Source organism: Chelonia mydas, chromosome 1 (assembly GCF_015237465.2).
Source record: "Chelonia mydas isolate rCheMyd1 chromosome 1, rCheMyd1.pri.v2, whole genome shotgun sequence".
NCBI lineage: Eukaryota > Metazoa > Chordata > Testudines > Cheloniidae > Chelonia > Chelonia mydas.
This window is the reverse complement of record NC_057849.1, coordinates 305,506,813-305,520,099: the sequence shown is the minus strand read 5'-3', so window position 1 is coordinate 305,520,099 and position 13,287 is coordinate 305,506,813. Positions and strand designations below refer to the sequence as shown.

Sequence of the window (13,287 nt, the reverse complement as noted above, 5' to 3'; positions counted from 1 at the left end):
AGACAAAAAACTATGTGAAGATGTAGTTAAGTTTGAGAGTACATACCACTGACTTATGGAAAGAAATACACAGCTAAGGTTCCCAAAATAACCTTAACTCTGCCCTGTAGGGACATCATGCAATAAACATACAATTGTTTTATATCTTGCAGTCCCAGATTAGATAAAACTGATTTTAACACTATTTTAGTTTTTTCATATTTCCTGCCCCCTCTTTCTCCCCCCCGTCCCCCCATTTGGCATCACTGCAAGACAAACTTAAGGTCATTTGGGTGCATTTCATATCCTGATATATTTGGATTTATTTTAAGTGTAACTTTAACTCTGAATTTCTTGAGTTTAATGCATGGGTTTTGGGATAATTAAAAATTCCTGTAATGTTCTTCACCCTTAAATTATTTATATCTACTCTCAACTTTAACCCCATACCATAGTTTTTTGTTAGGGAATATTATGTCTCTCCAACAAGGTTTTATAGTGTTGTGTAACAATGGACAAGTTATTTTCTCCATCTGTTCCTCTTTTTCCCATCCTGCCCTTTCTGTCGTGTATTTAAATTGTAAGCTCTTCAGGGCAAGGACTGTTTCATACTATTTGTTTGTACAGGGCCTAACACCATGCGTCCCCAGTCTTGGCTGTGACCTCAAGATCACTTCTATAAAATACAAAATAAATATCTGTTGCTTGGTCTTCATCTGTCACATACTGTTTACCTTATGAATTAGTTAGTTGCTATGTTAAATTATTCCTTTTCATTGAAAACTATAGGAGGAAAAACAAATTCATGTAGCTTAAGATATCCCCTTTTAATACAGTATAATTTTTTTGACAGTAGGTGGAGGTAGGGGCTGCCAGACACAGACAGACTGCTTTTTAAGTAGGCACATCGCAGCCTAGTATGAGTCACTGGTAATGCTGGCGAAAGGAACCCATCTTAGGGTTTTGTATTGCCACTTATCACTGTACTATCTGAGTGTGACTCCCAGTTCCCTGCCTCAATCAACAAACCATACTCCCTTCTCTTGTGATCTAGTGGCATTCCATGGAGTTCATATCCTTTGAGACTTTTCACTCCTAAAGACATCCTGATACATACATCTGCAAAACATATAAAAAGAAAAAAACAGAGAAAATAATGTAAAATGATACATTGTGGAATATAATCTTTGTTATGGCTGCTTTATGGACAAAAACAGCCCTCCAGATGATTGAAATAACATTTTTTTTTTACACTAAATAACTTCTGATATAAACTAAGCATTTTCTTCCCCTAAGGTGGTAGTGAAACACACACATGAAAATACTCTTGAAGAAGCCCATTAAACAGGCAAACACTACTTGGAAGAGGTTCTCTTCTAAGCACTACTCTGATGAGGTTCAACAAGGACAAGTGCAAAGCCCTGCACTAGGAAGGAAGAATCCCATGCACCGCTACAGCCTGGGGACCAACTGGCTAAGCAGCAGTTCTGCAGAAAAGGATTTGGGGATTACAGTGGACGAGAAGCTGGATATGAGTCAGCAGTGTGCCCTTGTTGCCAAGAAGGCCAACGGCATATTGGGCTGTATTCGTAGGAGCATTGCCAGCAGATCGAGGGAAGTGATTATTCCCCTCTATTTGGCACTGGTGAGGCCACACCTGGAGTATTGCGTCCAGTTTTGTTCCCCACACTACAAAGGGATGTGGACAAATTAGAGAGAGTCCAGTGGAGGGCAACGAAAATGATTAGGGGGCTGGGGCACATGACTTACGAGGAGAGGCTGAGGGAACTGGGCTTATTTAGTCTGCAGAAGAGAAGAGTGATGGGGGATATGATAGCAGCCTTTAACTACCTGAAGGGGGGTTCCAAAGATGATGGAGCTAGGCTGTTCGCAGTGGTAGTAGATGACAGAACAAGAAGCAATGGTCTCAAGTTGCAGTGGGGGAGGTCTAGGTTGGATATTAGGAAACACTATTTCACTAGGAGGGTGGTGAAGTACTGGAATGGGTTACCTAGGGAGGTGGTGGAATCTCCATCCTTAGAGGTTTTTAAGGCCCGGCTTGACAAAGCCTTGGCTGGGATGATTTAGTTGGTGTTGGTCCTGCTTTGAGCAGGCAATTGGACTAGATGACCTCCTGAGGTCTCTTCCAACCCTAATATTCTATGATTCTATGAGGCGAGAAGAAGTGGCAAACGGGAGTTTTGGAGGGCATAGCTGCAGATCCTGTGTTTGGAGGTAGAGGAACTTGGCAAGTTGTGTGTTTCATGCTTCTGGTTGTTCTCTGTGAAGGTTGGGTGGCTAAGCTGTGGGCTCCTGAACAGGCCAGATGAGACAGGTCTGTTTCTTTGTGTCTCAGTAAGGCCCCCATGGGTCTGTGACCAAGCCTGGTGTTTGAAGTCTCTGAGCACGTGGTTAATCCCTCCCTCTTAACAAGGGGATTGAGCTGAGCTGTGAGGTTTAGTATTTGTTAGTTGCCAGGTGAGCTCCTGAATTGGTGCATAGGAGCTGCAAATGGAATTTTCTGAGGGAGTTGGTAGAAGGGACCACGGTGCCTTGTTTTAGGTGTTGTTTTACACCAGGCAGCAGATGTGAATGACAAGAAATGAACTTCTTTGGCCTACTTTAGAGGTGCTATGTTTTCCTTTCTGCCCAAAGATAGAAGAAAGTTCTGGTGCATAAAATGCTAATTGGTAGCCGGACTGGAGAAGAAGATACACAGTACTTAAAGAATACCTAGCCAAAAAGGGTCACAGTACCAGCAAATACAATTTCTGCAATTCCAGCTGGGTTACTAAGCAGAGTTCTTTTGAGCCCTGCTTGCAGAACAAGTGTGTGGGGGAGGATTTCTTAGACCATCGCATTTGGAAATCATTGTCACGGATGCCACAAAGGGAAGGATTGGTGATGGGAGAACTGGAGAGAGTAGAAACTGAAGAAGTGAACTGGCAATTTGTGACCAAGAGCGAAAAGAGAGCCAGGAGGCATTCAACCTTGCTAGAATTATCAGATACTGAGCAAGTCAACTACAAGGGGCACCTGTCTTTGGGGAAACAGAACAGAAAGCTATGGGCAACATACCTGATGGACATCCTTGTGATATGAAGCAAGCAGCTACCAAGAGAGGTTCTTCAACCTTTCTAGGAAGGCCAACAATTGTCATCAGCAACTTCACATTAAGAAACATGGACAGAGAATTCAGCAACTGGGACAAGAACAACAGTCTGTCTGGATGGATGGGATTATGAAATTACCTGGCAGGTTTCCACAGTTGGTGATACACATTGGAACTAATGACTCAGCATCACCAGGATTACCAGCATCACCTACAGAGAGAATAGAAGACTTCAGAGATTTTTGAAAAGGAGATGAAGAAGAGGAAATTCCAAGTGATCCTCTCTGAGATCTTTCCAGTCCCATAAGCAGAAGAAGGGAGAAAATACTGTAAATGAACCCTTGGCTGTGCCTCTGGTGTGAAGTTGAAGATTTTGGTTTTGTGGAACATTGAGTTGCATCCAGGTGGGAGTCGGGGATGTACAAATGGGATGACCTGCATCTCACAGGTATGGGGTAAACTTCTGAGTGGAGACTAAGTAAAGCAGCCCAGAGGGAGTCTAACAATGCAGGGGAGGGTGCATGTCACAAACAAATTGAACTGATTTGACAATGAATGTGAAGAGAAGAAATGATTCACTTACTTATATACCAATACTAGCAGTCTGGGTAACAAGCAAGAGAAATTGGAAATTCTTATTGATTAGAAGAAAACTTAATATAATTACAGGTTTCAGAGTCCTCAATTAAACTGTCATGTTCCCCACTTTTCAGCGTAACAGCCGTGTTAGTCTGTATTCGCAAAAAGAAAAGGAGTACTTGTGGCACCTTAGAGACTAACCAATTTATTTGAGCATAAGCTTTCGTGAGCTACAGCTCACTTCATCGGATGCATACTGTGGAAAGTACAGAAGATCTTTTTATACACACAAACCATGAAAAAATGGGTGTTTACCACTACAAAAGGTTTTCTCTCTCCCCACCCCACTCTCCTGCTGGTAATAGCTTATCTGAAGTGATCACTCCCCTTACAATGTGTGATAATCAAGGTGGGCCATTTCCAGCACAAATCCAAGGTTTAACAAGAACGTCTGGGGGCGGTAGGAAAAAACAAGGGGAAATAGGTTACCTTGCATAATGACTTAGCCACTCCCAGTCTCTATTCAAGCCTAAGTTAATTGTATCCAATTTGCAAATGAATTCCAATTCAACAGTCTCTCGCTGGAGTCTGGTTTTGAAGTTTTTCTGTTGTAATATCGCAACTTTCATGTCTGTAATCGCGTGACCAGAGAGATTGAAGTGTTCTCCGACTGGTTTATGAATGTTATAATTCTTGACATCTGATTTGTGTCCATTTATTCTTTTACGTAGAGACTGTCCAGTTTGACCAATGTACATGGCAGAGGGGCATTGCTGGCACATGATGGCATATATCACATTGGTGGATGTGCAGGTGAACGAGCCTCTAATAGTGTGGCTGATGTTATTAGGCCCTGTGATGGTGTCCCCTGAATAGATATGTGGGCACAGTTGGCAACGGGCTTTGTTGCAAGGATAGCTTCCTGGGTTAGTGGTTCTGTTGTGTGGTATGTGGTTGCTGGTGAGTATTTGCTTCAGGTTGGGGGGCCCAGACGTTCTTGTTAAACCCTGGATTTGTGCTGGAAATGGCCCACCTTGATTATCATACACATTGTAAGGAGAGTGATCACTTTAGATAAGCTATTGCCAGCAGGAGAGTGGGGTGGGGGGAGAGAAAACCTTTTGTAGTGGTAAACACCCATTTTTTCATGGTTTGTGTGTATAAAAAGATCTTCTGTACTTTCCACAGTATGCATCCGATGAAGTGAGCTGTAGCTCACGAAAGCTTATGCTCAAATAAATTGGTTAGTCTCTAAGGTGCCACAAGTACTCCTTTTCTTTTTGCTTAATATAATTGACATTACTAAAACCTAGTGTGACAATTTGCATGATTGGAATATTAAAAACACTGGTTATAGCTTGTTCAGGAAGGATAGAGCCAGGTACAAGAGGTCAAGGGTGGAACTCTACATTGAAAACACCATTACCTGTTTTAGAGTTATGGATAACTCAGAACCATAGGATTTTGAATGCACATGAATCGATGTGCTAACTAACAAAGCCCAGGAGGGAGTACTGGTTGGGAGGGTCTGTTACAGACCACCAAATCAAATGACAGAATAGGATGAACTACCTGGGAAGAAAGAAAATTTGTTTTGTTATTGGGGGTTTCAGTTTGGGAGACATATACTGTAGGTCTCATTCAGCCAGCAGTAAAACTTCATTAGAGTTTCTAAAAGTTATAGATTATTTTCTAACCCAAGAGGTATTGCGCTCAACACAATGAAATTCTATTTTGGACCTTATTGTGATTAATAAAGCTGAATTAATCACTGGACCAGTGATTGTGAACTGATTAATGGGCAAACAGAGGAAAGTGCCGACCAGTTGTATACATACTTGGTCCTTAAAAAGGACACAGTAGGGGCTGTGGTGTGGGAGGCCTGGCTTAGGTGTTAGCGTTGGGCGTGGGCCAAGGAATCAGGGCAGAAAGCCAGGAGATCAGAGTCAAGTGACAAATTGGAGGGCTGGAACCAAGAGGTAGGTGTCAGGAGGCAGGCAGAGTCAGGACACCAGGAGGTCAGGATCAGGTGACAGAACCAGAGGGCAGGAACCAGAAGGCAGCTACCAAGAGTCAGGCTAGGTCAGGATCAGAATGCAGGAACAAGTAAACCGTAGTGTTGCTGTCCATGACAGGGTGGAGCCCAGTTATGTAGATAGCTTCCTGGTTCCCCTTCTGGCTGAAATAGGGCTGTGGGCCCAGCAGGAGTCTTGGAGCTCTCCCAATAAGAGCATAGGGGCAAGGCTTGTGTCCCAGTTGAGCTTCCTGGGCCATGGTCCAGCTCCTGTCTGTGAGCTGCCAGGTGGAGGATTGGAGTGTGATGACTTCCATGACCCCACAGATTCAGGCTCAAGGCCTGTGGGGCCTGACAGAGAGACAGATTGATGGTGTGGTAAATAAGGATGCATGCAGGGCAGTCATACAGAGCAATCTGGATTGCTTAGTAAGATGGGCGTGTTCAAACAAAATGTGTTTTAATACAGCCAAATACAATGTTATACATCTAGGAACAAAGAATGCAGGCCGTACATCCACAACGGAAAACAGTGGGAGGGGTGTAACAGTGGGAAGCAACATTCAACCTGTGCTCCCAGTGCAATACTTGGATGTATAAATGGGGGAATAGTGAGTAGGATTAGGGAGGTGATTTTACCTCTGTATATGACATTGGTGAGACCAATACTAGAATTCTGTGTCCAGTTCTGATGTCCACATTTTTAAAGGATATTGAAAAATTGGAGAGGGTGCAGAATAGAGCCATAAAAATGTTTTGAAGGCTGGAGAAAATGCCTTTCAGTGGGAGACTTAAAGAACTTAATCTACTTAGCTTATCGAAAAGAAGTTTTAGTAGTGACTTGTTTACATTGGAAAAGTGCCTTCATAGGAAGAAAATACCAAGTTCTAAAGGGCTCCTTTAATTTAGCAGAGAAAAACATAACAAGCACTAATGTCTGGAAGCTGAAGCTAGACAAATTCAAATTAGAAATTAGGCACAATTTTTTAACAGTGAGGGTGATTAACCACTCAGACACACAGCTAAGGGAATTGGTGTGGTCTCCATATCTTGATGTCTTCAAATCAGAGCTTGATGCCTTTCAGGAAGATATGCTTTAACTAAATACAAGTGAGATGTTAGTGAAATAGAAGTAAGATATTGGGTTCAATACGGGGTAATTGGGTGAAGTTTAAAACCCTGTGATATACAGGAGGTCAGACTAGATGATCTAATGGTCCCTTCTGGCCTTAAACTCTGCATCTATGAAGTAGTCATCTTTTCATTTCAAAACCTAGGGATTAGTCAGTTTACTCCTGCCTCAGTTAGCAGTGTTGGATTGTTTTCTATGTGACTCATTGATAATACATACTTGAGATGTCCTCCATTACTTCCAAAGCTTTTCTTTTTTCCTTTGGTGAGAAAGAGAAGTAGAAAACAGATGAGTGATGGCTTTTGCTGTTTGTTTACTAAAAGATGTCAACAGGTATACTTACTGACTTGCAGGAGCTTGTTTCCTGCGGTGTGGTGTTAATCTGAGCAGTGTAAATGTATCTTCAGAAACACCTTTACCGTTTGAGAGGAGACAAAGCATAATGAAGACTGACAGAACAGATTTCCATTTTTGTGTGTGGTGATTTTTGTTTGGTTGCTTTACAATGGTTATAAATATTCACATACAAAGAGCAGAATATTTTCCCAATATTCCTGAGGTATTAGAGCTTCCAAATAACAGCTGATTGTACAAATAGGGCCCATATCAAAAATGAAGAGGTATGTTCCCTTTGCTTGGGGGAAAAGCCTTTAAAATGTGGCTTATTGGTTTTCTAATGCAGTGGTTTTCAACCTTTCCAGATGACTGTCCCCCTTTCAGGAGTCTGATTTGTCTTGCATATCCCAAGTTTCACCTCACTTAAAAGCTGCTTACTTACAAAATCAGACATAAACATACAAAAGTGTCACAGCACACTCAGTGAAAAATTGCTTGCTTTCTTATTTTTACCATATAATTATAAAATAAATCAATTGGAATATAAATATTGTACTTACATTTCAGTGTATAGTATATAGAGCAGTAAAAACAAGTCATTGTATTGTACTGACTTCGCTAGTGGTTTTTATGTAGCTTGTTGTAAAACTAGGCAAATATCTAGATGAATTGATATACCCTCTGGAACACCTCTGCGTGCCCCCACGGGTACACGTACCCCTGATTGAGAACCACTGTTCTAATGTACTAACTAAAGACAGATAACCCTTTATTTATTTGTACAGCCAACAAATGGAAGTGATTCCTCAGAAAGGCGCATATCCAGTTAATTTGGGAAAAGGATAATTAGGCATGGGACGAAAGAGTGGTTTGTCCGGCAACATTTACAAAGTGGGAAGGTACCTTCTTTAGATGAACCAAAACACGTTGTTATGGTAATAGTACTTAGCATAGAGTTTTACATGAATGAGTGAAGTATTAATATTTGTATGTACAGTTCTGGAAAAAAAAGTAATGTGACAGCTGTGGTTCACTTACATTTTGTAGGTGTCATTGTTTTAACTACTTAATATTTATGTCAAGGCCTCAGTCAAGATTGAAACCCCATTGCGCTAAGCATAGTTTGTGTTTGTACTGTGCTTCATGCAATGGGATTTCAGTCCTGATTCAGGTGTTTTAATATAAATGTTAAGTAGTTAAAATAATATCTACATAATGTAAGGTTTCACAGTGGTAGCCATGTTAGTCTATATCAGCAAAAACAACGAGGAGTACTTGTGGCACCGTAGAGACTAACAAATTGATTTGGGCATAAGGTTTCATGGGCTGGGTTTTAGCCCACGAAAGCTTATGCCCAAATAAATTTGTTAGTATCTAAGGTGCCACAAGTACTCCTCATTGTTTTAACATAATGTAAGTGATTGGTAGCCATTTATTACATTCCTGTTTTAGAACTGTACATAAAAATGTTAACACCTCACCATATTCATATTAAGGGCGTAAAGAATTTAGCCTTTCATAAAACCATATACAAGATGTGGAGTGTAATCCTGGCCCTATAGAAGACAGTGGCAAAATGTATATTACTGCAACATGGCAGGATCTCACCCATAGTCACTGCCCTAGGGACTTTGCAATCTACAACAATTATTGTGTTATGTTAGGGCAGAATCAAACTGGTTTGTATGCTTGTCATTAAGAATTATTGTTATAAAAGGTCCTTGTGCAGAATTAATGTTAAGGCTGATGTGACAATTGTTCGTGTATCCTTACTTAGTAATTTCCATTCTTTTTAATATTTAGTACCATCTAGGAACATTAACTTTACATTAAGGCCATTAAGGACATATTATTTATGTTAGCCCTAACACAGTAAGTGTAACAATCATGTTTTTTCCAGGGATGAGGGTACCAACAGAAAAGATTGTGAGCATAATTGCATACAGATCTTGTTATTTTTTATTTTATTTTTGTATTCAGTTTAGATCAGGTAGCTTTTCATTCTTTGTAAATCATTGGTGGTAAGGTGAATTAATTAGCCAGTAGGAGATCAGGAATGGGAGTCAATTGTATAAATATTTGTACCCATCTTTACTATAAAGGAGAAGAATTATTATGATGATGTGTTAGAAACCATGCATTTCGTCTGCATTCTGTTTCCACATTTGGACATATATGTCATTTTGTATGTCTTGTTTCTACATACAGACTTAGCTCTAGTGTGCTGCAAGGATTATTTTTGGGTTCTGTAAGCCCAGTTTAAATCAGTGTTATATTTGTATACTATAGAAGGTTAAATTAATGTATGAGTGAAGACAGCAAAATTATTTTTGCACCAGTAATGCTAAGCTGTCCACTAAGCAGTACTTCTCAGAAGTTGTTCCAGATCCTAGTAATCAATGTAGCACTTCAGATTATTACTCCATAAACTCATTTGTTTCTTTTGGACCATATTGTCCTATTTCGTAGAGAAAGAGATAGAAGGCAGCAAGCTCTATGTAAGACTCAGCAGTTTATTGCATAGCATTTCCTCTGAATCATCATGTTGAAAGAGGTGGGGCCGGCAGGCTGGGTTTGATCTTCTATGGGCATGTCCCCATGAAACCTGCAGATGTCACAAGATTAGTCTAGATCTTGGGGCATAGACTGAGACCAAGCAAAGGCAAGGAGGTCCTAACTGGACCTGCTCACCTTGTGACATTAAAAGGAAATTTGGTGGGAGGCAATCTACCCTCTCAACAAGAGAAAGTTGGTGGAGCCAACTATATATGGCTAAGATTACAGCGCTGTCCTTGGAGCCCATTCAGTTCCCACCAGGTAACTCTGGCCTCATTAACACTGGAAGATGGCCTTCGGTAATTGGCCCATCTGTTGAACCAGATAGGGTTTCCTTGCAAAAGCTAGGTTAGTGACAAAGAAATTCAGGGACCATCATGTTTAGAGTGTGACTTACTATTGTTTCACATGGGGGTGGAGCAGAATTCTGTTTAAAAAGCCTGTTGACTGGATGGAGCCCTCTATTTGGTTGCTTGTGTTCCTGTCCAGTGAGGAATGGAAGGGTTTGTTTGATGGTTGTAGATGCATCTATTTGTCATTAACCATTGCCTGATACTTCTGTTTTCCTATATGCAATTTCAGTTTTCTTGACTGGACAACAGTGTTAAGTTACTCATGTTTCACCCTACTGTGCACAATTGATGTATGCAGTGGGATGTTAACATCTCTGATTCACAGCTCTTAGCTTTGGTGTGATGTCTCCTTTGAGTTTTAAAGAGCACTTCTTGCTGCAGTGTCTGTTCCAGTGGATAGTCCTTGCCAAGAATCAGGATGATAGTGAAAGACATGGGAATGGTTCATAGATTAATAGATGTTAAGGCCAGAAGGGAGCATTGTGATCACCAAGTCTGATCTCCTGCATAACACATGGCATAGGACTTTGTACATAGTCAGGAATCCTGGCAGGCAGGTAATTATTAGCCCTACAGGTACTTCTTGACTGTCTGTTTGGATGGGGAGCACACCCCTGAGATGGCCAATTTTTCATGAAGTCAGGGTCCTAATTGGGTGTAATTGTCTGTACCCCATGGAGGACCCAAAATAAGTCTTATTTCAAGCTGTCAGTCACTGTGCCCCAATAGGATTTAGGTCATGTGGACAGGTCTCAGAGCTGAAATCCCAGCAGACATTAGCAGTGGGGAATGTGTTGTGTTTAAACAGCAATTAATTAGTAGTTGTTGCAAAAACATATTTGCCTGTTTTGTAAGTTGTGCATGGATAGTACTTTTTTTACAGTGAGCTTTAAATACATGGTTCCCATACACTGGAGAACACTCATGGAAAATTAGGCCAAAATTGTATCTTGCATCTAGATAGTGTATTTCAGTCTTCCACTTTGTTCAGTATTAAGAGGCTTAGATTGGAGACGAAGCACAATAAATTAACAGTTAATGTTGCCTAAGTATTTCCATTCTAATGTGTCTTTTTCCCATTGCTTTTAACTTTATCAGACTTTAACCTTTGATTCAGAAAAAGTCAGCCTTTTTTAAGTTTGAGAAGAGTAAGGAAAAATAGCACTTTTCCATTGTTAAAATGGTTGTAAAGAGCTCTGGCGTCCTTGTGTTTTGGGGTAGACACATGACATTTGGCAGGGGCATATGCCTTTCCACTGTCTGAAGAGATGTTTTGATTTGGCAGAGTTGTAAGTGTTTAAAAAATACCTTGTGAACACAAGGCTAGGAGTTTTTTTGTTTTTTTTTAATAGACAACAAAGGCTTGTTGGTTGGTTGGCTGAGGTTTTTTTTCCTGTCAATCTACCATTGTTCTATAGCAGTGTACATACATAAGTAAGAAAGAAACTTAGGTAGCATTTTCGGTCTGTGAAGATATGTATGGAACTTCACTCTCATGATGTCTGAACATGTGTATGGAATGAGGCAGGGCTCTAAAATGCTTGTGGAGTTCTCATCTTGTTTAACCTCCTTCAGAAAACTTCCAAAAACTCACCTGCTCTGTGACCCATTCTATTTATAATGCATTGCTTTATATTTGAATTGTACTGTACTGCGTTGTTTCCATCCCACATCTTTAAGGTTGTTAGTCCTTAAAGGCAAGGACTTTGTTAACTGAGGAGGCTCACCTCTCTCACAGCAATTAATACATTTAATAAATAATGCCTCATTCCTGGTGGAGATAGTGATATAGTCTGGTCAATATGTTTATTCTTACTGTGTTAACTTTTTCTTCAAATTGATTGTTAATTGTTCCTGTCTACCTAGATTTAATCTGATGGATATTATATTTGAAACTAAACTGAGTTTAATTGCACCACTTTTATGTTCTTTGCTGGGTTTGCTTTTTAATTCCATTCTGCAAAGCAACTTATCCTAGTTTCATATGTATTTTTTTTTCATTTATACTTGTTTTCTTTCATGTGTAGTTTTTATTGGGTACCTTGCAATCCTACTATAGCATCTTTTATTTCATAGTACTAGTTTTCACTGCAGTGCTGAAAAGAACCTTCTGCTTCAATGAATGTTATTGAGGGGTGGAAGCGGTGGTAGAGGGATCCGTTAATTACATGATGTCGTTTTTTGTACTTTTCCGATTTTTAGATCAACTAAAATTTAGGCTCTGATTCAGATAAAACATGCCTGGAATTTAAACTGCAGCAAAAAGCATGAATCTTGCTAATGCCAGTAATGACTCATCTGGTGAGAATGGCATTGTATTGACAATACAATAAGAAAAAAAGTCTCTTGTGTCTGCTGTCTTTGTGTATCTGACCTTGGAGAGAATTGGAATTTTCTTGTTGCAGAAGTTGAGCATCTAATGTGTTGCTGCACCTCTTTATTCTCATGTATTAAATCAGAAAATGTTTGTCGTGGCCAGTGATTTCTTTGTGGATGATATATTTTCTGTAATCCATTGATGTGGCCATACAGTTGCATTCATTTACATTAAAAGAGTGTCCCGAAAATGTTGAATTGCTTGTGATCAGAAAATTATTTCAGGGCAGTATTCCAGCTCTCTACTAGTACCATTCTCTGCTGTAAAATACAGTTTATTTTTCTGTATTTCTAGCTAAAATAATTTTGTCTTACATATTTTTTATATGTGTGTGTATAGAGACCTTGAATCAAGCAACGCCTGCTAGAAAGCTGGAAGAGGTTCTTCACCTTGCAGAGCTCTGCATCGAAGTATTGCAGCAGAACGAAGAGCATCATGCAGAGGTGAGGGTATCTGCATTCACTATAGGATAATGGTTCATACCTATTTTGTTTCTCCATGGTGTGAAGGAATTCTGTCAAGAAACTTTCTAACTTTGGGTTCTGACAGACGTTTAAGGCAGTTCACATTTACAAAGAAAATGAGTGTTTTGAAGCTTAAGAATAGTGTAGTGAAATAAAACTCTACCTGAGTTCCCATGAATGACCTCCAGGTTTGGAAATTTCAGATTAAAGAGCATAACATCAATAACAGGCGATTAAATGGTATCGAAAACATTCAGCCTTATACAGTTTTCCCTTCCAACTTTTTACCCCCACACCTAAACAGAAAGGAAATATAACTTTAAACACTAGGTTTCATTGTGTCTTGTGCCAATTAATTTTAACTTTAAAAATAATGACTAGTGAA

General features: G+C 40.0%; 1 protein-coding gene across 26 annotated transcripts in view; it reads left to right on the top strand.

Moving 5' to 3' along the window:
- The window catches only part of CADPS2 (calcium dependent secretion activator 2), a 556,952-nt gene that overhangs the window by 443,776 nt on the left and 99,889 nt on the right, over nucleotides 1–13,287 (top strand). For all 26 annotated transcript variants that reach the window (XM_037888978.2, XM_037888976.2, XM_037888967.2 and 23 more), the window contains one exon: nucleotides 12,778–12,881. In XM_037888978.2, coding sequence (XP_037744906.1) covers nucleotides 12,778–12,881 — 104 coding nt within the window. The remainder of the gene's footprint in view (nucleotides 1–12,777; nucleotides 12,882–13,287) is intronic.